This window comes from Onthophagus taurus, chromosome 11, assembly GCF_036711975.1.
Source record: "Onthophagus taurus isolate NC chromosome 11, IU_Otau_3.0, whole genome shotgun sequence".
NCBI classification, from domain to species: domain Eukaryota; kingdom Metazoa; phylum Arthropoda; class Insecta; order Coleoptera; family Scarabaeidae; genus Onthophagus; species Onthophagus taurus.
This window is the reverse complement of record NC_091976.1, coordinates 26,057,006-26,084,899: the sequence shown is the minus strand read 5'-3', so window position 1 is coordinate 26,084,899 and position 27,894 is coordinate 26,057,006. Positions and strand designations below refer to the sequence as shown.

Sequence of the window (27,894 nt, the reverse complement as noted above, 5' to 3'; positions counted from 1 at the left end):
TGGACTCATTTTAAACCATTTTATACATCCTAAAAATAACAAATTCTTAAAAATATAAATAATAATTAGTGCGTTAAATGATTAAAAACACTACATATCTATTAATAAATAATCACAGATAAGTTTAAATTATTTAGTGCCGTTTTAATGTATATTTCTTCGATTATATATTTTTGTTTCGGTGATATGTTATAGATATTTATGATGTTCTGTTGTGAAATATAAACTCTATCAGCACCCTTTACTTTATTTTTGTTTATTTTTCTTTATGTTCTATCTAATTTTCCTTTTTGCTTTCAAAAATCGTTTACATTGAAAAAATACGCATACGACGATTAACATTCATAACAAAGTACGTACTTGACGAAGTTAACAACGATCTCAGGATGAAGGCCATTTATCACATATACGGAAGCGGAAGTACGAAAAGAAGTTGTGTGTTCTTCTACGAGTCAATCCTAACAAATAAAGTTTATTTTTTTATTTCAGTCAATTATGTTATTTATTTATTTTTGCACCGGGATGTTTTAACGTTTATTTTTTTAAATTAGAATATGAGGAAAGACGATAGGCCAGCGAGAGAACGTTTTTATAGGTTAATATCACAACACATAACGTGTTCTTGTATTTTTTTTAAGAAATTTTTGGCAAGCTTATTTACTTTCTAAGCGGATGCCACATCGCTATTGGTTTTCTTAAAGCAATCAACATCTGATTCCAATGACTTAACGACCTTCCAGTTGCTTGAGCACCCACTATTACATGACCTATCGATAACGTTTTTGTACCTGATTCCGCTTTTAAAGTCTCCGATACCGTTAATCGCAATTGGATACCCTAAAAAATAAAAATTAATTTAATTTTAATATTGTTATTAAAAATTTACCTGTAAACTATGTAAAGGAACACTAAACATCATCGCCTCGTTAAATATCGGTGACATTTCGGTCTTTTTAATCGAAGTTTTTTTCTTATGAATTTTTTTACCATGTTGTAACAAATAAACTTTTACAAACGAATCGCCGACTTCATTTTGAAACTTTAATTTTCTCGCTTTTACTACAACTACGGTTAGTCTTTCAGCTGTTGGTAAATAACTAAGTGAGAACATTAATTCTCCAAAATGAGTCTCAATCTAAAAAAGTGAAATTATTAGATTATTAGAATTACTATAAAATAAACTAAAATTACTTGTCCAGTATCAGTTAAAGTAATCCATGTAGTGATTGGCTGTCGCAAGCTAACATCTGATAACCTTATTTCTCCTTCCCCAATTAAGTAATGACCCAACTCCCCAGCCCCAAACACCTGAAACGATAACGTCTTCTGTTGTTGTTCCCTCGGATTTAAAGGGAACAAAAATCTTTCTTTGTAGCAAGGACTTCCAGCTGATCGATACGTCTTCGTTTGAACGCAAGCATCGTTATCTTGTTCGCAAAAAACCTAAAATCATCAAAAATAACTCACTATTTACTTACCTACTATTTATTTACCTTAACATAAGTTTCAACCTCTGATGATACATGCGATGGTAATTTTAAATCTTTCGCCTCCAAGATATTAACAATTAACTCACAATATTCGGCATCGAATTCAAATCCAACGCAAAGATTTCCGGTTATATTAACGTCCTCCAGGTCGTCCAAACCGACGGAAGTGTCCGAACAGATTGTTTCACAAGAAACCGCTTTTTGAATCGTTTCTGGAATCACTTCTTCGTCGGCTTCTTCGCAACTGTTTTCGCTGAGTAACGTTGATTGAAACGAAATTGGTTTGCGAACGACGGCGTGAATTGAAAGCGGTTCTGAATTAGCTCTTGGTAATAAATCGGCAACGTTTATCGAAGACTTCGGTCTCGGTATAGGACAAATTGAAGTTTCAAAATTTGAAATTTTGTAGTGATCCGATCTGAAATGCGTGGCGGTTCTTTTATGACTAACCAGGATTTTTTTTTGAAAAAAAATGCTTAAGTACCTCGAATGCTCTTGTAGCGGTCCAGTTACATTGTCTACAAGGCGCACTTCTGGAGGGGCTGCAGCCGCCGCCGTGAATGAGTTTAAGTGGTTTTCCCTCATTTCCAAGCTAGGCCAGTCGCCGTTAAAGCTTGTCGTCAACTCCATTGTTACACCCACGTCCTTATCCACAGGCTCAAACCTTTTGAAACTTCCGCTAGTTCCTAATTGGATATCGGAATCTGAATGAATCTAAAAAGAACACATTATTTAAATACTAAGCAATATTTTGTTAGCATTTAAGAAAATTACAAAGATTCATAAAAAATATCAGAATGTGAAGAAGATCCACAAAATGATATTGAATACCTAGCAAGTATGGTAGCCATTTCAAAAGTTTTTCAATTACCATTAAAGTTAGTCAAAGTAATTGGGATTGGGAGTATTTGGAAATCATTGCTAGATATAAGGAGCTATTCAGACAGCAAAAAATATATTACAGAAGTTATTGCATTATTTCAACTAATTTTCTATCGATTCTAGATAAATTAAGTTTCATCTCCATTGGTTGAAATCAGTTTTCATTTAATTTCCATTATTGTCAATCAATTTTAAGTGAATTATAATCAATTATGGGTCTATTCCAATCAATTTTCATTACTTCAAGTCAATTTTAAGTCAGTTTCTATCAATTCTAGTCGAAATATGTACATTTTCATCGATTTCAGATCGTTTCCATTGATTTCAATCAATTCTGAGTAAATTTGACACATGACATATTTGACAGATTTTGACATATTTGACATATATATATAATTTAAGTGAATTTTCGATTTGAGCTAATCGCAATTAATTTTGAGTCTGTTTTGATTGTTATAAATAAATTATGAGTGAATTAAAATCAATTTTATAAATAAAATAATTTATAAGTATAATTTTTAAAAAATCTAGTCAATTTCTAAATCTGCGTTTTATGATTCCAATCATTTTAAATTAATTTTAATCAATTTCAAATGTTTTTTATTTACACTTTACAACAATAACTTAATAATAATAATAATAACATATAAATAAACATTTATTTATTTTTTAATTTTGAACATTAGATCAAAAGCATCAAAAGTATCATTTGGTTCATTTGAACTTTAGCGGACATATTTGTTTACCGGTCGATATCATTGATTGTTGAGGTTAAAATAAATTAATTACTTGAGAGAAAATAACTCTTATTTAACCCGTTAAATGAATAAACTGAACAATGAAATAGGTAAATAATAATAACGTTGTTATTTTAATTATAATTAAGCCTTAAAACTTGTATTAAACTTGTTTATTTTTATAACTTGTTTTATAGGTTAGGTTCTTGGAGTACTGTGGAATTTATATATCAGGAACCGGACTTTCAAATAAAATCAAAGCTTGGTTGAATTGTATCGATGTTTACTCACTCCAATTTAATTAAAACATTCTTGGAGCAGACCTCTGTGAAAAATTTTTTGAATCAAAAACCATGTTTATTTAGGTTATATTTTAATGAATCGCTTAATTTAGCTTATTCAGAGGGTAAAAATCAACTGTTTACTTGGATTATTATATTAATTCAGATTGAATTGGAATCCCCAATTGGATTAAAATGAATCAGGTTAAACAAATATAAATTATAAAAGGATCAACAGCAAAAAAAGCTGTCAAAAACTTTGAGGTCATGTAAATCAGAATCTCAATTTTTGATCAATTTTGAATCGGTTTTAAAGAATATCTTTATATTAACTTATATCATTTAAAACATTTAATCTAAAGAAAGCAATAATAATGCAAATTGATTAAATTTTGCATACACATTTATTTAACCATGATTAAAATTAATTAACCTCAAATAAAATGATTTTAATTCCTAAAACGCCCATCTATTAGCCTTCTATCTGTTCATTTGATTGCCCTGGATGTCCTTTAAATTAGATATTTGCGGTTGAAAAGCCATTGTGTTACTGTTAGGGTAACAGTAGTTTCGAATGCCAAAAGCATTCGATACGAACCCAATTCAAAGCCCCTTATCACGTTCGATGTGTACAAAGCGAACGGAAACAAAACGAAAACTTCTCTACGATAATATTCAATAAAATATGATTTTTTTATTCTTACCAAAAATCCGTTAGCGTTATAATGTCCTTTAGCTCTTGTTAAAACAACTTTTTCTTCTTTAGATGAATGTAACCAAGCAGTAACATAATCAACCATATTCAAAGATCTACATAGTACAAATAGAGCGACTGCTATTATTGCGATAATACACAAAACGGCCATTATTGCATGTATGATCGTCATCTGGAATAATTAGAAATGTTCATTTAGAACAAAGGTGTCGGGTAATTACACCTATCGTGACTTCCATATTAATGAAGAAACAACTCATTGAAACTTTTCAAATCAGATATACACCAAGAGACGTTTCACTATTTTGTATAACCCGTTTACATCTTTTGTTAAACATTCCACGAGTTTGCTTTCATCAAAATTACAGAACCTTGTAACATCTAAAGGACAATTATGTGATTACAGCTTCAATAGACCGCACGATTTGATTGAAAAACTAACGTATATACATATTTATTTAGTATCGATTCAATTAAATAGAAATCAAGAACAAACGGGAAACGCATTTCAATTATTAAATTAAACTACTTTAACAGGCGCATCCGCCACAAAGTGATATTGATAAAATTTAATTTTATAGAAATTAGTATCGAGTTTCACTAAATTTTTTATTACTATCCAAGAAATTCTATTGAAACGAAGATATCATTTAATATATATAATTGAAACTCACCTTGAGATGGTGGAAAAATGGAAATCGACCGGATTTTGTCGACGTAACCGGATGATTTTCCGGGATGTTGCATGTACAAATGGGGGGCGATTACGTTTCCGTTGCTCCTATGGGACGTTGTGGGGGGCACACGCCGCGAAACTCTCCGGCCGATTCTCGTTGCCCACACGTTTTTGACCTCGGACGTCGTTCACATGCCGTCGCGGCGGAAGAGAGAGCGCCCCGACGGTCGGTTTGCACCCCCACGATCGCCCCGAAACCGAACGGAAACACTCGGATAGGCGGAGTTGCTTTGGACATGCGCCTGATGATGAAATAATTTTAAAACAATAACAGAAATAATAAAACAAAAGTTTAAATACATTTATTGCTTTGATAGAGTTTTTATTGTATTTTGAAAGTTTTCTTGAATTTCAACTTGGTGTTCTTGTGCAAATTTGCTAATTTCAGCAAATCTTATTAGAAAATTATCTGGAAGTGAACGAAGCATATTTTCTAGTTCAATTTCTATTTTATTCGTAGGATATGCGCTTGATGCCTAGATATAATCAAAAATATTTATAGATTCACAAAAATAAGAAACTTACCTGAAATGTAATTGTCAAGGTGATAATTAAAAATGCGATTTTAATTCCCATTTTCTTCGTGATATAATTATTGTTCTAAAAAGCAATTATAAGACTGCTACTTCGTTATTAATAATAATTATTATCAATGTTCGAATTAAAAATAAACATTCAGGTCAAGGTCTTTTGCGTTTTAAGTGGTTGTATGATAATCATGGTTCTAAATTAATTAATAATAGTTGTGTAGTTCAAAAAGAAATGTATTTTTATAATGTTTGTGTTTTTTATTTTAGTTGTAGACCCGAAAGATGGCACAAACTGAATTCTTCAAACCTCAGTGAGTTAAGGCGACGATCACCGCAAGTTCAATTGCAGTTTCAGTACACAACTATTCCAGAACTTGAATAAAGGCAACTTCAACTCTGACAAATATGGAAAATATTTCTGCTATGTTAATGGATTTGAGTTCCAAACCGGAATCTATCAATACTGAACGCAATTTCGAAACGTTGTGGTATGAAAAACGAAAAAATGTAGAGAGATGTAACGCTGAACCCTCGATTCTTTATTAGAATCCAGAAAAAACTGCACTGTTTTTAAGGTAAGCTATTATACTAGTGAGTTATAAAGATGTCAATTTAATTCACAAGAAAGTACCTCCTTTTCCATTTATTGGCATAAAGAGAAAGTTCAAATTAAATATTTTATGTTGTATCCGTTGATAATTTTACTAAGGTGTCTCTACCCAACCTCAACACCTACCCCAAGTTCCTGATCTGTACAGGTCAAATAAGCGTGTAAAGATTTGTGGTAAAAAATGTATCCTCTCACCCCATCCCCAGACCTGTCCCATAACCTTAATCGCTTTCACTGCCATCTCAGGGTGCCTAATTTGACTATACATAATTGATCAATGTTTCAGGGTGGGCTTTGAGAAAGTTAATGAATTAATGATAAAAGTTTGTGAAGCTATTCGAGAAATAATGGAAAGTATGGACATAATGAACACCTGGACATATTCTCAGTTATAGACTTTGTCCCATTTTGTGTATGTTTAAAGAAGAATTGGTGATGATAAATTATAGAATGAACAGAATAAATTCCTCAACATTTATAGCAAACACTTCATCCAAACCAAGATTGCTGGCACTTACAAGATTTATTCACCTATACTAGGTAAAGAAGATATACAGTTACCATTAAATTAAGAAAGACAAGTTTGTATTTCGTCTCTGTTTATGAAAAATCTTCAATTGATAATCCTTTATAAAACTATATGCATCAACCATCAGAAGTCGTTCTAGAACTGAAGACTCAGGAAGGCCAGGAAGAAAATAATAAAAGCGCAAAAGTGTAAGTAACAATTTACATTAACCATAATATAATTTCTAATTTAGATAGAGTAATAAATTATTTGTTAAACACTGAGGTTATAATAGAAAATAATACGTATAAACTTTCAGTAGGATTATTGTTGGCCACACCACAAACATGGATTTAATTACGTCCACATAACTATATAAATGCATTTTGTAGAGTTGCGTGTCGCAGATATACCCCTGCAGCAACATGGTAATTCTAAAACGATTAATTAATTTTAACAAAGCACATTTCGCAGAATCCAACCGAGACTAATTAAACACCCAAACATTTGGGAAATAAAATGAAAAATAAACGCGAATTACGAAGGTTAAAGGGCACGAATACAAAGGTATAGAGTAAATAATAACACGATTCTTTTGTTGCAAGTCTTCTAATCGATCCCTTTTTTTACACACTCGACAGTATACATCTCCTTTTTAATCTTTTTATGTGCTCGAAATAGCCTCGTAATTCTGTTATGTGATTGTTGGGGACCTGAATTCAATCAGTTCTTTAGTTAATGGATCGTAAAATAGGTTCTAAGAAGTTTCTCAACAACAGAGTGTTTATAGTCGATAGGAATAATGTATCATTTTAGGAAAATAATTAAGTTTTAATTTAAACGTAAATGAAAAAAAAAATCCTCCCTGACATTTACAAATCCTTTTTCGACAAAACGAAATTGATTCTTTAAAACCTCCCAAAAAAGAAACAAACCTCTAAACACGAGAGGTTTTAGCTTCAACTTAATCCCACTCGTTAATTAAACGATTTGCATTTGGGAAATTTGCATATCGAAATCTCTCCCGATGGATTTCGATTGCGAACGGCGACGCTGAAGAAGTGGGAGATAGTGAAAGGGAAGGGGCGTCGCGACGCCTCCGTTTCGACTAAATAATAAGCGCGCGGACGTTGTGATTAAAATTTATCGCTCGTAATCCGTTCTACGCGGCACGAAAGCTCTCGAAACCGTACGAAGATCACGCTAGCCGACGCTTGGTGGGTGCTTTCGCAAACTTTCTCACTGAAAGTGCACGCCGACGTCGCGACGTCTCCGTTCATCTCTTCTTTAAAGTGACGTAGAATTTGCCGACAGCTGTTAGGTTTTTGCAACGAAAGTTTTTAAAGTACAAGGTCGACAGTTTAAAAAAAAAATAGGGTAAGATTTTTTAAATCAAAATTTATTTTATTGTTACAAGAAAATATTATGAATTATTTTCAAATTTTTGTGTTATTAATTTTATTGACGATATTGATACCATTGATTATATTGACGGAAGAATTGTTTTGTTGATGTGAAAAATAATGTTATTAATATCGATTTGGTGCTTATCTCGAGACGGTTATAGCATATTTTATGTATTTTCGATAAGGGTATGTGTGCACAATGCTTGGTTGGTGAACGATTTGCGATCGTTTTACGTTTATTTGAAACGTTTTAATTAGTGTGGTTAAAAAAAATAATTATCGACCTCAAGATATCATTTTTAGAAAGTTATGGAAAAAATTAGACTGTTTATTACACCGATTTCCGACATCAGTAACCTCATCTTCAGGCATTTCTTAGCTATTATTAGTTGAATTATAGAATACGCGAAGTTATACAAAATTAATACAAAATGATATTTCTTAACTGCTTGATCAAATAATGTTCCATGAGAAAAATAGATATCTTGGAAACTTTTCTTGAAGAAATGATCTTTTGGATTCATGGTTAAAAGAAATATGATGAAGTAAATACAGAAATACATACCATGTGTAAATTATGAGGATTTTTTGATTTTTTTTTGCTGCTACAGAGTTAGGCTGAGTTAGGCTTATATGAGTGAGGCTAATCATGGTCAATGGCTATGTGATTCGAATGGTGACTTTGTGAATGTGATACAATTCCTCCTTCTGATTTCACTTAGAGTATTCAATTTACGCTGAGAGTAGAGACATCACCATGTTGAAGATGAAGTTGAAGAAATTGGAAATTCTTTCAAGATTTGACGCATATTCTAAACAGTTCTTTGCTAGAAAATTATATTCTAGAATACCTGTACTCTCAAAGCTTCTCGAAAATGTAATAAAAACTAATTTAAAGTCTGCTGATGGACAAACTGAGGTTGAGTCTTCGAATTTGAGGATAATAATCAAAAATCATGCCTTAATTTTGGTTTTCATAGCTGATTATAATGGATACAGTTCGTAAATACAATAACAAATTTTCTAGGATTATGTGTAGTCTTGTAGTCCAAGAATTGCAATGTATTGATGTCCTTATAATACAGACACCTTAATTTTAATGCCCTTCAACAATTTGTGAACTTACATTGCTCCGCATCATTATGGAGTTAGTTAAAAAATGTATAAACAAATATCGGCATTACCAACCCAACCTAAGAAAAATAGAAATTTTGACATTTTCAACAATTTTCTTCTATAACTCATTAATTATATCTGATAAAAAACAACTTTTCATACAAAAAATATTTAGATTGAATCCATAAAACATATCCAATAAGTTATTTTATTCCATCGATCAGTAGTACCAACCTAACTCAAAAGAAAACCAAATTTTGATGTTTTTGGTCATTTTCGGTTATAACTTATTAATTGTGCATGATGGAGAATTATTATTTAAACAAAAAATGTTTAGAATTTACTCATAAGACGTATTCACTAAAGATATTTATTCCAGCAATCGGCATTACCAACCCAACTTTAGAAAAATAGAAATTTTGACGTTTTCATCAATTTTCTTTTATAACTCATTAATTATGTCTGATGGAAAACAACTTTTCATACAAAAAATATTTAAAATGAATCCATAAAACATATCCAATAAGTTATTTTATTCCATCGATCAGTAGTACCAACCGAACTCAAAAATAAAACCAAATTTTGATGTTTTTGATCATTTTCGGTTATAACTTATTAATTGTGCATGATAGAGAATTATTTTTTAAACAAAAAATGTTTAGAATTAACTCATAAGACGTATTCACTAAAGATATTTATTCCATCGATCGGCATTACCAATCCAACTTAAAAAAAAAAGAAGAAATTTTAACGTTTTCAACAATTTTCTTTTATAACTCATTAATTACATCTGATCGAAAACAACTTTTCATACAAAAAATATTTAGAATGAATCCATAAAACATATTCAATAAGTTATTTTATTCCATCGATCAGTAGTACCAACCCAACTCAAAAAAAAACAAGTTTTGATGTTTTTGATCATTTTCCGTTATAACTTATTAATTGTGCATGATAGAGAATTATTTTTTAAACAAAAAATATTTAGAGTTAACTCATAAGACGTATTCACTAAAGATATTTATTCCATCGATCGGCATTACTAACCCAACTTAAGATAAATAGAAATTTTAACGCTTTCATCAATTTACAGACACCTTAATTTTAATGCCCTTTAACTGTTCTGCAAAACATTCTATGTTGAGATTAAGCACCGTTGATCCAGATGTATGACCTAAAGACAATTTGGAGCAGTATTGTCAGTTTTTGCAAAAAGAAATTTGTGAAGTTACATCGCTCCGCATCATTATGGAGTTAGTTAAAAAATGTATAAACAAATAAATAATTGTTGACAAGGATTTTTTAAACTTTTCCTTCACTTGGAATGAATCAGATATTATTCTCGTGGCTGGTTCAGTACCCTAACACTTTATGTGAGGTGATTATTCATGAAATGAGCGACAAATTATGTCGACGATTTAAATGTTATAAATGGAGCGCCTCAAAGCTTTGTGTTGTGTTACATATATTATAAACTAAAGATGGATGGAGACGATATGGATCTACATTATTCCTTGTTAATGTTAACGAGGCAGAAACTAAGTGTTAAAAAGATATATTTTGCAACGATCATATTTTATTCATAAATATTGGCTGAATGAAAATTAATTTTACTTTATTCTATTAAAATTTGATGGATTATTGAAGTTATTCAAAGTTAAACAACACCATCAATAGCCGTGATCCTTCCCTAGACAAATACGTCCGTTCATGTCAATAACAGACCAAAAGCAAACAGGGGCGCAACCTAAACAAACAACTATTATGTGATCATTCAACAAACTTCTGTTGGTCCTTTTGTGGTTTAAAACAGATTAGAGATTTTAAAACCAAGATTTAGCAAAAAAGAGAATAAAAACGTCTTTTATTTTAATTAAATTATTTTTTTATTTTAATTAATCATTTTATTAACGAAATGTTATTTTATAATTGTCGATAGAGTTTCATTGCTTCAAACCAAAACATCCAACTTCCATTCGTGTTCCTGTTGTCATCGAAACGGAGCCGATGCCATGACAACCGTTCTAATTTTACCTCGACAGCCTCACAAAAGAGCAAACAAAGAGCATAGCGGGGCAACATCAATTTTCATCCAACCCCCAAAATTCGGAGATACAAAAAATTATGCCATCTATCCTTTATAAAAATCGCATTTAATACTTGAAAGCTACGTTACATTTTAATTTTAAAAGATCTCGTTGCCAATAATTTACACTTTCCTACTTGTCTCATTTTACAGATACGGATATTAGAGGAGCGCCGGAAACGGAAGCTACCGGAAGCGGAGTAATGGTTACTTCGGCGATTTTAGGTGCAGCCGCCGGTTCAGGGATGGCGCTGTTCGTTGGTTTAACGATTGTTATCTATCGATATTATTATCAAAAGCGCAGAAGCAAACTTTGGGCGAACTTGGATAGGGTTTCGTTGGAGGAGGAAGGGGTTTTACAAAAGAAACCACTTAAAGGTTTATATCCAATTCCACATAAGGTATGAAAAAAAAATAACAAAGAATAATATTTATTTTAAAAATGACAATTTTTATGATATTTGAAACTTTATTGGATTATTATACCGGAAATTTCATATACACGCAATATATGAATGACTTTTCGTTCAATAAAAATATGCCACAATCTAACGCTGAATAACAATTAAAACTGGAACTAACACTAGATCTAGAAACATTCAGATTTAGCAGCACGTCTCTCAAGACGGCTAAACCCGAATGATTCTACTTCTAGGTCTTGTGTTAGTTCTAGTGATAGTGCTAGTGATATTTATTCCATCAATTACCATCACAAAGTCAACTTAAGAAATATAGAAATTTTGACGTTTTGAACAATTTTCTTTTATAACTCATTAATTATATCTGATGGAAAATAACTTTTCATACAAAAAATATTTAGAATGAGTCCATAAAACATATCCAATAAGTTATATTATTTCATCGATCAGTAGTACCCATCTCAAAAATAAAATCAAATTTTGATGTTTTTGATCATTTTCGGTTATAACTTATTAATTGTGCGTGATGGAGAATTATTATTTAAACAAAAAATGTTTAGAATCAACTCATAAGACGTATTCACTAAAGATATTTATTTCATCAATCGGCATTACCAACCCAACTTAAGAAAAATAGAAATTTTGACGTTTTCAACAATTTTCTTTTATAACTAATTAATATCTGATGGAAAAGAACTTTTCATACAAAAAATATTTAGAATTAATCCATAAAACATATCCAGTAAGTTATATTATTCCATCAATCAGTAGTACCAACCCAACTCAAAAATAAAATCAAATTTTGATGTTTTTGATCATTTTCGGTTATAACTTATTAATTGTGCATAATAGAGAATTATTTTTTAAACAAAAAATGTTTAGAATTAACTCATAAGACGTATTCACTAAAGATATTTATTCTATCAATCGGCATTACCAACCCAACTTAAGAAAAATAGAAATTTTGACGTTTTCAACAATTTTCTTTTATAACTCATTAATATCTGATGGAAAAGAACTTTTCATACAAAAAATATTTAGAATGAATCCATAAAACATATCCAATAAGTTATTTTATTCCATCGATCAGTAGTACCAACCCAACTCAAAAATAAAATCAAATTTTGATGTTTTTGATAATTTTCGGTTATAACTTATTAATTGTGCATGATGGAGAATTATTTTTTAAACAAAAAATGTTTAGAATTAACTCTTAAGACGTATTCACTAAAGATATGTATTCCATCAATCGGCATTACCAACCCAACTTAAAAAAAAATAGAAATTTTGACGTTTTCAACAATTTTATTTTATAACTCATTAATTATATCTGATGGAAAATAACTTTTCATACAAAAAATATTTAGAATGAATCCATGAAACATATCCAATAAGTTATTTTATTCCATCGATCAGTAGTACCAACCCAACTCAAAAATAAAACCAAATTTTGATGTTTTTGACCATTTTCGGTTATAACTTATTAATTGTGCATGATGGAGAATTATTTTTTAAACAAAAAATGTTTAGAATTAACTCTTAAGACGTATTCACTAAAGATATGTATTCCATCAATCGGCATTACCAACCCAACTTAAAAAAAAATAGAAATTTTGACGTTTTCAACAATTTTCTTTTATAACTCATTAATTATATCTGATGGAAAATAACTTTTCATACAAAAATATTTAGAATGAATCCATGAAACATATCCAATAAGTTATTTTATTCCATCGATCAGTAGTACCAACCCAACACAAAAATAAAACCAAATTTTGATGTTTTTGATCATTTTCGGTTATACCTTATTAATTGTGCATGATGGAGAATTATTTTTTAAACAAAAAGTGTTTAAAATTGACTCATAACACGTATTCAGTAAAGATGTTTATTAGGTCTAGTACTATATCACGAAAAGATAGTTTAATATAAAATATACCTAAAGTTAATTAATATATTCAAATCCGATTAAATTCGAAAATTCTGCTATTGCATAAACAGGATACAATTTTTATTGATTTCATATTTCAATGTGTTAAAAACGAATAGTTAACCTTTGACCTATTATTTATAATACGGACGAAATTCGCACGTTATTCAGCGCGTCGGAAGGGTAGATAAAACGTTATGTGAGAACTGATTTCACGTTAATCGGGTTAACTTAACGGGGCGCACCGTTCGGGGTGGTTATGAGATCCCATTTACCATATAGCTTTACTAGACATGATTTTCCATCGGGTAATTACACTCTAGGGAGCCAACATGGAAAATGAGCGCCTTAAACCGGCGCCTTCGCCAATATTCGTAAACGTTCATTATAGTTTAGAAAACAACTAATAATGATATTGCTTTTAATTTCAATTTTTATAATGGATTTTGTTTTTAAATAAATAAAAGTCTAATCGTAAAGGTTGTTGTTGAGTTCTGTTAAAGTTGCCTTGAAAGTTCCTTTCAATTTTATCAATTATAAGGAGACTTTAACGTTTTTTTAAAAAAAATCTAAAAATATGTAAATTCTCTTATCACAAAAACTTCAGAATCCCTTTTCAGTTGAGTTGATTAATCAAAACCATTCCATATAAAAAAAAGGCTTTACTCGGAGCCGTCAATTCCACGATCGACGGCAAACTCGTGACGATCCCGGAAAAGGGGGACGGACGTGCGCCCTACAACCCCTACCGTCGTCGTATCCCCCGCCTAAACCATTGGTTTTCTCCCCTTACCCCTCTAACCTGTTGAAACCCCGGCCGAGACGGCGAGGCGCCACAGTCTCAAGCGACAAACCGACCAAATATCTATATTGAAATGTCCTTTTTTATTAATAAATATTTTGGGGAGTGAAATAATTACATGAAAAAGACCTTTTCTTAATGTTTATTAGTGTTATAAACTTATAGTATTCATTTTAAATCAATAAAAAATAATGTAAAAAGTAAAAAGTGGATTTGTGATTAAAAATAACAATTAAAATGAAGCTATTTTTGGTGACGTGATTTATTTTTGTACGTCCAAAAATGAAAATGTCTGGTTTTGGACCTGCTAGTTGCTGGTTAACCCATAAAAGACTTGAATCTTGGGCTCGTGCTGCCAGGGAAAAAGCCATGGGGGGTACTTCACCGAAAAATAATAATTCTAGCGATAATGGAAGTAATAGTAATAGTAGTAATAACAGTTTAGAGGTAATTATATCATTTTTTTTGTTTAAATAAGTTTCTTTTTTTTATTTTTTTTTTGTAATCGCATGCGAAATTAAAAATAAATAAAACATTTCACTTGTAAATATTTACGTTAATTTTTGCGTGCAACTTTGACGTCACAGTGGAGGGTTTCCAGGGGGACGAAACCGGTCGATATGTCGTGGTACTCAGGATCTCGTAGCGTAACAGGCGGTACTCAGAATATTTCCATCGGAAACTGCCCCACAACACCGAACAATTCCGATTATCTATCGGACAAAATTGCCTGCCTTTCAATTATTACCTAATTGATTCTAATTTGATGGACACATTTCCTACCGATCGATTTTTAACACACATTTTTTTTTTCTTTTTTGAAAATCAATTCTTTTCCAACAAAATAATTAATAATCCGGGTAAATTTGTAAGTTATAAGAGTGAATAAACAAGGGAAGTAGTTTAAAGAAGGAAATGGAAATTGACTTTGAACGTTGGTTTAACGTGAGAGTGAATTATTATTCGCGTTTGTAGTTCAATGTTACTCTCGCTGCCTGTTGAAAACGCGGCCGAGACCATGAAAATTTTAACAAGTTTCTTCTTTCAACATAAATTCTTTAAATATAATTATTTAAAAACGAAAATGTTCTAGTTTTAGAAACAAGTTTATTTAAATTTTATTAATTTGATATATTGATGAAAAAGACGATTCTAATATTATGCACTATTAAATCATTTTGAGTTGTAACTAATATGTTGTCAACAATTTTTCAATTTTTTGAATCCCTGCTATAAAAGAATTTATAGAAATCAGTTATTGCTCTAGTTAGTGTAATGGGGTTGCTTATAAGAGATATTTTTATGTTTTGTTAGGACATATAAGTTGTTATGAGCAATTTGTAGAATATCATTCTCAACTACTTCAATAACATTGTATCAAATCACTTTTCAATCCAATACTTTTACCTTCGAATTGAGAGTTTTAACCCCAGTTCATACAATGCATCATTCCAAAACTATTAATTGAATTAGTCAAACCTAACCATGAGTTCACATTTGTGTATTAAACTAACACTTCTGAAGAAGTTTATCCGTGAATTTTTCTTTTTCTTCCTCCCAAGGTAGTATTGATTTGTCCTTGAATGTATACACGTAGGAATAATACACATATTCCATTTCCGCATCGGATTATTCCCATATCGTGCGTGATCATATCCATTCCACGCATAATTGGGTTCAAACGATGATATTCAAGCTTTGAATTTGGTCGCATAGCATTCTTAACATTTTTTAAATATGCATTTTAGGCAAAAATCTTTTCATCAATATAATACTATGTTCAGAAATACAACTTCCTAACCATTACACAAATCAGGAATTCGATGTTCTTTATAATTTTACTGGTGTCTGTGTATTGTAACGGAATGGATCACTGTAGTTGTTATTGATCTAGTGTTCAATAGTGGAGTAAAAGTTCTGCATATTTTTAATCATTATCTGGTTCAGGCTAACATTAATAATATTTTTTTGGTTATTTCTTTCCATCTTAATTTTAATTAGTATTAAAAGAAAACTAGGTGTATTTTAAAGATGGATCAATCATCTTCAGGAGCTTTTTTTCTTCTGTTGCTGATACAATAAATGTTTAATTAAGTTAACAGTAACAACAGCAAAATAAGATATACGTAGAAATCCAAATAAGGAAAATAACACTAAAAATAATAAACAAATTATGTTTTTGAAAATATGTTTTAATGACGTGGCTAGCTCCTGAAGATGATTGAAATTTAATAATCGAAACCGGTAGAGCCGACAATAAAAAATCCATCTTTAAAATACACATAGTTTTCTTTTAATACTAATTAACATTAATAAAGCATTGAAAAGATGTAAAAAGTTCTGCTTTCCTTATTTGATATATATGCTTTATTCTATGTGATTCGTAGGAGTAAAGAACCCTGGATTACCATGACAGAATTGGATATGTTCTCTACTCTAGATATGATTTTGAATTAACATTAAGTAATTCTTCTTTATCGTGGGGTTGGAGATCCATCTTCTGTAGTTGCCCTCTCCCCAAGACCCTTGAACTGCTGCGTAGTCTTCCCTCATCTGATCGCAATCTGAGTCAATGTCTCTTCCCATGTTGTTCTCGGTCTCCCTATGGGTCTAATGCCCTGCGCTTTCGTTTCCATTTACATCCGTGGTTTCCTCACCTGTCCCATTAAGTAATTATTAAGTAAGATTGCACATATTGAGATACTGATGTTGCTGATTAAAAAGTATACAAGGTGGTCCATTTAACGTGAGACAAGCGATTATCTCGGAAATGGTTCATTTTTATGTAAAATGAACCAAATGAAAGTTGTTCTGTGTGAAGGGGGAAACCATATGACGGTAACATTTTTTGACCTTGACTTTATTTTCAAGGTTATATGAAGGTCACGACCAATTTTTTAAATGGCACCCTATATATTTTATTGTAAAATCTGAATCTGTGGATAAAAGAGGTCTAAAACGTTCCGATATTTTTCCGCCTTTGTCCATTTGATAATAGAATAACGCATAAAAAACAACTAAAGAACTGCTTATGTCGGCATTTTCAGAATATCGCTTTCAGAGACTGAATTGGTTGAATTGTTTTAAAATGTAACAGGTAAAACTAAATTTGCATAAAAACTGCTTGGAAACAACTTCTGAATTCATTCCATGGTTTTACATTAAGGCAAACTGTTTAAACTAAGTCATTAAATCATGGATACTCTAAGTATGGCAGAAAAAGTCGAAATGATTTTTATTTATGGAGAAAGTGGCAGAAAAGTTGCTGATAGTGTAGCTTTGTATCGAGAACGTTTTCCTGATCGAAATACGCCTTCGAGAAGTACCCTTTACAAAGTTGTGAATGATTTGACTAACACTGGAAATGTGGAATCAAGAAAAAGAACTCGGCGTGCAACTGTAACTACGGAAGAAAAGGAAATTGCGGTATTAGCTAGCGTTGAGGTAAATCCTCAAGTTAGCATTTTAAGAATATTAAAGCGCAACAAGTATCACCTATACCAATTTCATTCCATCAACAGCTTTATGGAGGTGATTTTGAAAATCGACTAACATTTTGTCAATGGTTACAAGAACGATTGCGGTTGGACGTCAATTTCTTTGGTAACGAACGCGCTATTCTCGGATGAGTCTTCTTTTAAAAACAAAGGACAAGTCAATAGACATAACATGCATTATTGGAGCCTTGAAAATCCGAGATGGTTGCGTGAAGTAGAACCGAAAGTACCGAGAAGTATCGAAATTTTTCGTCTTACCAACATTACTTGTAGATTTGAGCAGGGAACAAAGACAAAATATGTGGCTGCAAAATGATGGGTGTCCAGCACATTTTTCACATATTGAACGCGAAGCTTTAGATCGGGATTATGCTGGGTGATGGATTGGAAGGGGAGCTCCAATTTCTTGCTCTGTCAGATCACCTGATTACACGCCTCTTGATTTTTTTTTGTGGGGCGTCCTTAAGGATAATGTTAACTACGCCAGAAAACATGAAAGAGCGGATAAGAAATGTATGCAGAAATAGTAGTCAAGAAAACCTTTTAAGATGTAAAGAAAGTTTTAGTAGAAGGATTAATAAATGTATTGAAGTGGGTGGGGAAATATTTGAACATTTATTATAAATTTTATACTTGTTGTTGATTAATAGTATCTATAGTTTCGCCGTCGTATTGGCAAAACCACACGGTATTTCTTTTTATCATTTTGCTTTTATCCATAGATTCAGATTTTGCAAAGATTTTGATTCATTTTTATGTAAAATGAACCGTTTTCGAGATAATCGCTTGTCTCTCGTTGTTAAATGGACCACCCTGTATAAGAGCTTTTATTGTTAACTAAAAGTTTACAATTTTCTGTACAATGACAAATCAAACTTAACTTCCCTTATCATCCATTCCCAGCTTTCTCCTCCCTCTTCCAGAATCTAGCACCGGTTTCTTTGTTCTTTTCTCAGCTCACTACATCTCCTTAACATATGTTCTAGCATCTCCCAACCCTCTCCACTTCATCCGCCTAGTACCTGTTCATTCTCTCCATTACCATACCGAAAGCTGGCCAGCAACCTCTTCCCTCCTTCACCAAGTATTTTCGAAGCCCTTCCGTCATAATGTCCTCATATCTTTCATTGTACGTTCCCTCGCTTATCTGCGTCCTTATCTCTTGTCTCTCCCCACTCTGTTACGATTAAAATCATTGAATCAGGGTGTTCGACCTTAGATAAAACCACAATTTTGCTCTGTAATAGTTGTTGTGGTAGCCGTCCATAAAAGAGCATAGATTAAAATTAGCATATCTTGGGAATGATTCTTATTCATAATCTCGCACTCAGTCTGATAACGCATGTTATTATTTGGTAGTCTGGATAGTAGTTAATTAAGTCTGCCTTAGAAATAGGGGCATAAATAGGCCTCTCTTTCACTTTCTTTTCGTTCGGCAACTCGGACTCAACAAGCTATTGGTAGCGTGCACATTTGCTACAACAGGGTGATATCGCTCATAGGTAACGGGTTTCTTAAACACCAAGAGATATTGTTATAGTGTTTATAGTGTACCGGGTATTTTGCAACATCTTTATCATTTTCCTTGTTTGGTCAGTTATCCTGAATGTCTCTCCACCTTTAGCCATATTTTTTCGACATCACTTGTAGTAGGTCTGGAGTGCATGTCTTGCATCTGCACTCTGAATAAGCGGTCTAAGAAACCTCTCTCTGGAACGTTTTCTATTTGTGTATTGTCTATTGTGAACCTTCGTTGGTTGTTGCTGTTGATTCTTAGCGGCTTTGGTTTTTGAAATATTTATCTTGAGCCCCGCTATCTTAGTCTGTTCACTCAGTTTCTCTAGGCACGCTTACATATCACTGAAAGTATGCGCTACTAGACATAATATGTCATCTGCATAATCTAGGTCTTATTCATGATCCAGTCTAGTGCTATGTTAAAGAGTAATGGGAACAGGGGGCATCCTTGTTCCACGCATTTGAGTACTGGTAATGTATTTTAAAAAGGTTTGAAGCTTAAAAGTATAGAATCATGATCTGATACATTCCCAGTACTCCCAGAGGACAAATTGGTAATAAAATAGAAATCTTTTTATACAACATCATATGTCAAATTACATTTTAATTGTTCAAAAACAAGATAAATCAAACTTTAATTACCTTGACCCATTTATCCCTCGAAATGTAAATAATCCCGCATTATCTAGGTAAATAAATTCAAAACAACAAACATCGATTCCCAATGGGAAACCGAAGGACGAATTCGAGAACAATTTAATCGGATATTGATTGCAATTGCGCACTCGATTTACGCTTAGAAATTATAAAAAGAAATTTTCGTATCACGTTCAATTTTCATGGCATTGAATAACTTTTCAACAATTTTAATCTCATACGATTTATTTAGATTTTACGTATCATTTTTTGTTTCAGGATTTTAATCCGTCTTTTAACATGACCAGGGAACAACAAATAATTCAGCCGCCTCAAAACCCATCCGGTCAATCAATGACCGCGGAGCTCTTTAAAAATCCGTTGGAAGTGTGTTCAAACACCACGTCCATACCAAATTTGCAGCACCAATCGAAAAGTTATCCCGGCGGGCAACCACAACTATGCCGAACACCAAGTGTTTCTTCGCAAAGCAGCTTAGATAGTGGGGTATCTAGACAGGTTTTTTTCTTATCCATTCTTTTATCATAAATGAAATACCTTTTTTATTTCTTTTAGGGTCACCGTGGATCTTCACCTCAAATAAGAACTTTCGCACCCGATGGTAGAACCACCTCTTTACATCAAGAGGCGACGCATTCAAGTAGTTATCCTTTGAGAAACGCGAGTAGATCTCCCTCTCCATTAAGAGCGGCTTCTTTAGATATGAGGTGTTCTTCTCCGAGCGCTTCGATCGTTATGGAGCAATTTAGAACGCCTTCACCTTCGCAATCAAGTTTGACTTCGTTAACTGGTGGGTCGGCAAGTTCCACTTGTAATTCTCCAGCTCCAGCTTCACCAAGAACTACTGGGTTAGGAAGATGTTTGTCACCACTTCATATTCCATCAAGGTAAATATTTTGCTTTAATACAATTAATTTAGACACTAAAAATTTTTAGAGGACATACTCCTGATGTAACAGTTCCCATTCCTCCAGCGAGTCCTTTAGGTGCAATTCAACCTGATTTGTATACAAGAAAAGATGGTCCTTTATTTATTGGGGGAAGTCCTAAATTTGGGCCAAGTTTAGGAAGGTTACATTTCCGTTTAAAGTATGATTTCGATCGTAGCGATTTAGTCGTACATTTAATTGAAGGTAATTCAACAAAAAATTTTTAGCAAAAATGTATTAACTTATTTTTTAAATATAATAAACAGCTCATGATTTGGCAAGTAGTGATCAAGGTGGATTTAACGATCCCTACGTTCGTATTTCAATGAATCCCGAAGTTGATTCAAGAAAACGACAAACGACTATTCACAGAGATGACCCAAATCCGTTTTTTGACCAAAACTTTAAATTTCCCGTTTCGCACGATGACCTGCAATCGAGAACCTTAATACTCCAAGTTTTCGATTACGATCGATTCTCGAGAAACGACATAATCGGAGAAGTTCGAATGAGCATGGACGAATTTGATGTTACATCGACAATTGAAGTTTGGGGCGAAATTACGAAAAATAAAAAACCGAAAGAAGAAACTCAAGAGGTTTTGTTATCGCTAAGCTATTTACCTTCAGCCGAAAGATTAACCGTAATTTTAATGAAAGCGAGGAATTTGTTTATGCCTAAAGATAAGGAATCAATTGGTGATATGCAAAAATTAAAATTTGTTTTTATTTATTTGTTTTTTAATAAATTTTAGATCCATATGTTAAAGTGCATTTGGTTGTAAATGGGAAAAGGATTAAAAAGAAAAAAACCGCTCCAAAAAAATCAAACCGTGATCCAGTTTGGAATGAAGCCATGACCTTTAGTCTTTCATCGACAAATTTACAAAACGCCGCAGTTGAAGTGAGTAATTAAACTAATTAAAACATCCCCACCTAGATGTCATAAAAAGAACTTTTATTACATACGAATAAAATGTAATTAACACGTGAATTACGACTTGAATAGGGATAATTAAAAAAAAGGGTTGGAAAAAAAGTTTTTTAAATCGCAATTTCAATGTTTTATTGGAATTTTTCTTGATCGAATTGGTTCTTAGAGTAAGTCATAACAAACTGCGAACTCTAAGGACGGAATTATATCGGTGTTGGAATCTCCAATCTAACTTCGAGGTTGAGATGTAATATTTTCTTTTTAGAAATTTTTACAGCGTTGATTAACCTTTTGACCAATAGAGAAATCGACATTTTTTCTATCGATCAACGCGATAAATATTTCTGCAACGATGTGGTGTGCTGATGGAGCTTTTTTGCAAGGATGATTTCGCGGCTTTTGTATCTGGAACAAGATTATGTTTAGTATATTTTTACTTTTATTCCTAGTGGCACATCTGAGTAGATCAGTTTATACTAGTGGTGGAACGGATATCCGGCAATTTTTTAAAATCCGGCCGGGTGCAGGATAGTTACCAAATATCCGGCTTTGGCCGAATATTAAAAATCTATTACTTAGTACTTCCCCATTCACAGAAATTAGTATCTCTTTTAGAAGAAATTAGTGTTGGACAGTGCAAATAATAAACAAGTTCAAACCCAATAGGACTTTTTTCATTGAATACAACTTTATTTATCATTAACAACCTCATTGTAACAATCCCAATACGATATATAAGATTCCAATATCTCCCAATTGATGTTCTTGTGCACTTGGACACTTTTGGAGGTCTTGTAAGTATTTTTTGGTTGTTTTAGCAATGTGTTCTGTTATCGTCTCGACTCCTAGTTCTTCATGTATCTGCGAGTTTCTCACAAACCATGGGACATCTACAGACATTCTTAGAATTTTATTTTGTAGCACTTAAATTTTCACAATTTGCACATTCGATCTTCAGTTTCGATTTTCTGTTGATGATGGGATAAAGTTCTTTCAGTCTTGCATATGCTTCGTTTAATTTTTTATTAATGTGGTAGCTCCATGTAAGTCTTTGGTTCAAATATACTCCCATATATTATATAGCTCTATCTTTTGGATTCCAGTTTAAAGGGTGATCTTTGATTATTATTGTTGTAGGATTTTTCACTTGTTTAAGGGTAAATATTTTGGCCTCACATTTACTTGGATTTAAGTGAAAGCACCAAGTTAATAACCATTTATGTATCTCATTAACCGGATATTTCCAGATTTTCGTTTTGGGTGATTATAACCATGTCATCTGCGAATAAGGCTTTTTTTCTTCAAACGTCATTAAATGACAACTTTGTTGTCGTGTTTACTCGCGGTAGAAGTAAGTCATTGTTGCATAACGACGGTTGCTAAGATCAACATAGCAAAAAAGTACTTCAGCGTTATGGCGCTAAAGTAAATTTCACTTTAGCGCCATAACGTTGAAGAACATTTCACTTTAGCGCCGTATTATTTGCAACGTTTGAAGAAAAAATACTATGTTTTATTCGGAAGAGAAGCAGATTCGTTTGTGGCTGGTCCGGCAAACTGTCGGACACGCCACAATTTTAACGGCTCATCTGTCATTAGCGACTCACTGCGTTCGTCGCTAAGCGACAGACCACGCCATAAAAAGCACTGCTTCTCTTCCATATAAAACAATATACTATTGGTCTTTTTTATTAATCGGAATGTCATGTAAACAGATATTAAATAGCAGAGGTGAGAGAATGCTACCTTGAGGAACTCCAGCTTTGATGGGTTTTGATTCGGATTTATAAGCATTAACTCTGACATAAAATGTTCTATCATCCAGAAATGAGAAAATTAGGGCTTTGAGGTATTCAGGTATATTAGTTTTAAGTATCTTATATTTTATGCCATATAGCCATACTGAATCAAAGGCTTTTGTTATGTCTAGAAAGGCAGCTGTTGTATACAGTTTATTTTCATATCCTCGCTCTATTATTTCCGTCACTCTGGTGAGTTGATGTACTGTTGAGTAACCAATTTTAAATCCGTATTGAATATTAGGTATGATTGTGATTTTAGATCGTAAAATAGGTCTGTAATTTTCGATTTCACGTTTATTTTTGCCAGATTTCCTAAACATTCATATTTCAGCTTCTTTCCAGGTGTTAGGAAAGTGTCCAAGATTCATGCAAATGTTAAAAATGGAAGTTAACAATATTTGAAGTTTTGATAAAATTTTAGATGTTGCAATTTTCATCGATAACTTTCAAAATTCGCTATAAAATTCATTTCTTGCGGGATCCTTGTGGAAATATCACCAATTATTAATTATAGTGTCCTCTTTTTGTTGCAACAAGCCGTTTTGAAAAATCACTTTTAGTTCTTAAGAAATAAATTTTTGAAATAATGGCCAATTTTTTCCAATTTTGCAATTTTCGCCGATTAAGATTTAAAAATTCGTATAAAATCCCGTTCTTGGAATATGAGTATGAAAATTTGCCAAAGTGTTAATAAAAGTATCCTCTTTCTAATGAACTAACCCGTTTTGAAAAATAACTTTTAGTATTTTCAGAAAACAATGTTTGAAGTTTTGATAAAATTTTCGATGTTGCAATTTTCATCGATAACTTTCAAAATTCGTTATAAAATTCATTTCTTGAAGGATCCTTGTGGAAATATCACCAATTATTAACTAAAGTATCCTCTTTGTAATGCAACAAGCCGTTTTGAAAAATCATTTTTAGTTCTTGAGAAATAAATTTTTGAAATAATGGACAATTTTTTCTAATTTTGCAATTTTCTCCGATTAAGTTTTAAAAGTTTGTATGAAATCCAGTTTTTAGAATATGAGTATGAAAATTTCCCAAAGTGTTAATAAAAGTGCCTTCTTTCCAATGAACCAACCCATTTTGAAAAATACCTTTTAGTTTTTGAGAAAACAATATTTGAAGTTTTGATAAAATTTTCGATGTTGTAATTTTCATCGATAACTTTCAAAATTCGCTATAAAATTTATTTCTTGAAGGATCCTTGTGGAAATATCACTAATTATTAATTAAAGTATCCTCTTTTTAATGCAACAAGCCGTTTTGAAAAATCACTTTTAGTTGTAGAGAAATAAATTTTTGAAATAATGTACAATTTTTTCGAATTTTGCAATTTTCACCGATTAAGTTTTAAAAATTCGTATAAAATCCAGTTCTTGGAATATGAGTATGAAAATTTCCAAAAGTGTTAATAAAAGTGTCTTCTTTCCAATGAATTCACCCGTTTTGAAAAATAACTTTTAGTTTTTGAGAAAACAATGTTTGAAGTTTTGATAAAATTTTCGATGTTGCAATTTTCATCGATAACTTTCAAAATTCGCTATAAAATTCATTTCTTGAAGGATCCTTGTGGAAATATCACCAATTATTAATTAAAGTATCCTCTTTTTAATGCAACAAGCCTTTGAAGAATCACTTTTAGTTCTTGAGAAATAAATTTTTGAAATAATGGAATCGAATTTTGCAATTTTCGCCGATTAAGTTTTAAAAATTCGTATAAAATCAAGTTCTTGGAATATGAGTATGAAAATTTTCCAAAGTGTTAATAAAAGTGTCTTCTTTCCAATGAACCAACCCATTTTGAAAAATTGCTTTTAGTTTTCAAGAAAACAATTTTGATAAAATTTTCGATGTTGCAATTTTCATCGATAACTTTCAAAATTCGTTATAAAATTTATTTCTTGAAGGATTCTTGTGGAAATATCACTAATTATTAATTAAAGTATCCTCTTTTTAATGCAACAAGCCGTTTTGAAGAATCACTTTTAGTTCTTGAGAAATAAATGTTTGAAATGATCGACATTTTTTTCGAATATAGCAATCTTCGCCGATTAAGTTTTAAAAATTCGTATAAAATCCAATTCTTGGAATATGAGTATAAAAATTTCCCAAAGTGTTAATAAAAGTGTCTTCTTTCCAATGAACCAACACGTTTTGAAAAATACCTTTTAGTTTTTGAGAAAACAATATTTGAAGTTTTGAGAAAATTTTCGATGTTGCAATTTTCATCGATATCTTTCAAAATTCGCTATAAAATTCATTTCTTGAGGGATCCTTGTGGAAATATCGCCAATTATTAATGAAAGTATCCTGTTTTTAGAGTTGTTTCGTTAGTTAAATCAGTATCAAAAAAGTTCATTTTGTATCTTGGATCCAAATAAGTTGACATATCTTATCACTAGACCTCGGATTTTTATGAAGTCAAATGATGGGAAATATGCGCATAAATATGCAAGCTTTTTATCCGAAATATGCAAAAATACACCTTTCTTATAGTTGTTATCAATCTATATCTATCACATTTTTGTGTATGTTTTGCAGTTTTCACATGTTGTTCTATTTGGAACTTCTTCTCACACGTTATCTTAAAAAAGAATAATTAAAAAAGTTAGCCATAGATACTATAACAGATTAAAAATTTAAATCTGAGACTATAAAACAGATTCGTATTTTTCATTGTCGATTGTCTAGAAACATATGTAAAAACATATCCCAAGATACTGGGACAGCAAATTTAATATAGTTTTAATTTAACATTTTTCCATTTTCTTTAACTCCTAGTGTAAAAGTCTTTGAGAAATATAATTTCGTTGTCATCAAACCATTGGCAACTCCGCTGAAAACTCTAATTTTTAACTTAAATCTTTGGCACAAGCTTTACAAAATAATTCCTCATTATTTAAATTTAGTTCGGGATAACTTTTTATCCACTGGGACACAAGACACGATTTCACTGTAGACATTGTTGTTATAGATTGGTAGATTAATGTTTACTCACACTGAACGCAGCCACAGTAACTATGGTTGGGGATTTCCTTAAACTTAAACTCAACAGCGCTAGGGATTCCCCGCATGTTTCTGTGAATCGTTCTAAATAAGAAACCAACCCGCAATCAAAAAATATCCTGTATTGTGCTTTAAACTAAAAGGTATGTTCGCATATTTAAAAATCACGCAGTCATTATATTTATTTTATTAAGCAACAAGAAACAAATCTAGTAAAATAACAAAATATGCGAATATATGTAGTAAAAGGCCAACTAAAAAATTGTAAAAATATGCGAAATATGCAATTTTGTATATAGGGTATCACTTCAGAAATGTACCAGAAATTATAACCATAGAAAATGTCGGATATCCGGCCGAAGGGGATGCCTAATATCCGGTTTTTACTAGTTTATACCCTTTGTTCTTATATCTTATCATTTCCAAGTTTTGCATCAGTTTTCCATAAAACCTGTTTGGTTTTCATCAGCTTGAATGAAGAGCATGTCTTCACTGACAAAATATTCACAGCTGTCCTTTTTTGTATGTACCAGTAAAGTTGCGTGAAACCAAGTAGGTCTTCAAGAGCAGCTGTTGGGCAAGATCTCATTGCACCCATTATATTAAGGCGCATGCAAGCCACTGGATTTATGTCGGCTGTCTTGTGATTTGCTTTCAGCTACCAAACTAATGAAGCATAGCCATTCGTGGTTTAAGACCTCAATTCCTTCCTAGGAGATACTCTACATTTGGAATTACAGTGTTATGACATCCTGGTGGACTCAATGCATAATCAAAGACGTTTCAAAAATTTAGCTTTGAGCTTCAACATTTTGAATAAAATTTATTATTTTTATGAATTTTTTTTGTTTAAGGTTTGCATATTTGACCAAACCAACGATTTAATATCAAATAATCCAGCACTATTGGGTTGTTGTGTAATTGGACCTAAAGAAACGGGTCCAGAACGAGATCATTGGATAGATATGACTCAAAATAGAAAATCAGTTGCTTGTTGGCACACATTGCGGTAAGTTAATTAAAAGTTGGGAAACTGCTCAAGAAATATAACAAAAATTCAAAAAACGAAAATGAAAGGCAAAAAAAATTGAATCAAAAGAGGTTTCTTATAAAGGAGAAACATGATTGTGCTTTACGCTTAAAAATAAATGTGCTAGATTATTTTTTGGCTTAAAAGAAAAAAAAATTTCGACTTCATAAATAAAAAAAAAAATTAAATAAACATCCAAACGGCCTTGAAAAAATTCTTTATCAAAACCATCTATTCACTTAAATAATAATTACTTTTGAGCCTAAAA

At 31.8% G+C, this 27,894-nt stretch overlaps 2 protein-coding genes across 6 annotated transcripts; one reads left to right on the top strand and one right to left on the bottom strand.

Annotated features, from left to right (window-relative positions):
- Window positions 1-568: 568 nt before the first annotated feature.
- LOC111417660 (synaptotagmin-12-like) lies at window positions 569-4,926 on the bottom strand. Of its 2 annotated transcripts, XM_071200175.1 has the most exons (7): window positions 4,780-4,926; window positions 4,095-4,277; window positions 1,975-2,204; window positions 1,494-1,908; window positions 1,192-1,443; window positions 887-1,135; window positions 569-837 (listed from the first exon to the last, which is right to left on the bottom strand). In XM_071200175.1, the coding sequence occupies exons 2-7, from the start codon at window positions 4,275-4,277 to the stop codon at window positions 658-660; spliced, it is 1,509 nt and encodes a 502-aa protein (XP_071056276.1). In that variant the 5' UTR covers window positions 4,780-4,926; the 3' UTR covers window positions 569-657. The 2 variants fall into 2 exon arrangements, with proteins under 2 accessions (XP_071056276.1, XP_022905777.1); XM_023050009.2 differs by lacking the exons at window positions 4,095-4,277; window positions 4,780-4,926 and adding an exon at window positions 2,362-2,431.
- Window positions 3,108-27,672, top strand: LOC111417658 (Synaptotagmin beta). Of its 4 annotated transcripts, none has more exons than XM_071200174.1 (10): window positions 3,108-3,219; window positions 5,639-5,946; window positions 6,268-6,698; window positions 11,251-11,498; window positions 20,179-20,406; window positions 20,476-20,807; window positions 20,857-21,053; window positions 21,116-21,547; window positions 21,604-21,752; window positions 27,451-27,672. In XM_071200174.1, exons 4-10 carry the CDS (start codon window positions 11,301-11,303, stop codon window positions 27,607-27,609), a joined length of 1,695 nt encoding a protein of 564 aa, XP_071056275.1. In that variant the 5' UTR covers window positions 3,108-3,219; window positions 5,639-5,946; window positions 6,268-6,698; window positions 11,251-11,300; the 3' UTR covers window positions 27,610-27,672. The 4 variants fall into 4 exon arrangements, with proteins under 4 accessions (XP_071056275.1, XP_022905772.1, XP_022905773.1 ...); XM_023050004.2 differs by having other exon boundaries at window positions 20,179-20,418; XM_023050005.2 differs by lacking the exons at window positions 3,108-3,219; window positions 5,639-5,946; window positions 6,268-6,698 and adding an exon at window positions 7,754-7,866 and having other exon boundaries at window positions 20,179-20,418.
- Window positions 27,673-27,894: the final 222 nt, after the last annotated feature.

Bases quoted from the DNA above. Each gene is read 5' to 3' on its own strand.
- LOC111417658 (XM_023050004.2), top strand. From the start codon at position 11,301: ATGGTTACTTCGGCGATTTTAGGTGCAGCCGCCGGTTCAGGGATGGCG. The intron at 20,419-20,475 runs GTTTTTTTCTTA...TATTTCTTTTAG, and splicing joins ATAGTGGGGTATCTAGACAG to GGTCACCGTGGATCTTCACC. The intron at 21,054-21,115 runs GTAATTCAACAA...TATAATAAACAG, and splicing joins AGTCGTACATTTAATTGAAG to CTCATGATTTGGCAAGTAGT.
- LOC111417660 (XM_071200175.1), bottom strand. From the start codon at position 4,277: ATGACGATCATACATGCAATAATGGCCGTTTTGTGTATTATCGCAATA. The intron at 2,205-4,094 runs GTAAGAATAAAA...TGTTCTTTTTAG, and splicing joins ATAACGCTAACGGATTTTTG to ATTCATTCAGATTCCGATAT. The intron at 1,909-1,974 runs GTACTTAAGCAT...CACGCATTTCAG, and splicing joins CCGCTACAAGAGCATTCGAG to ATCGGATCACTACAAAATTT.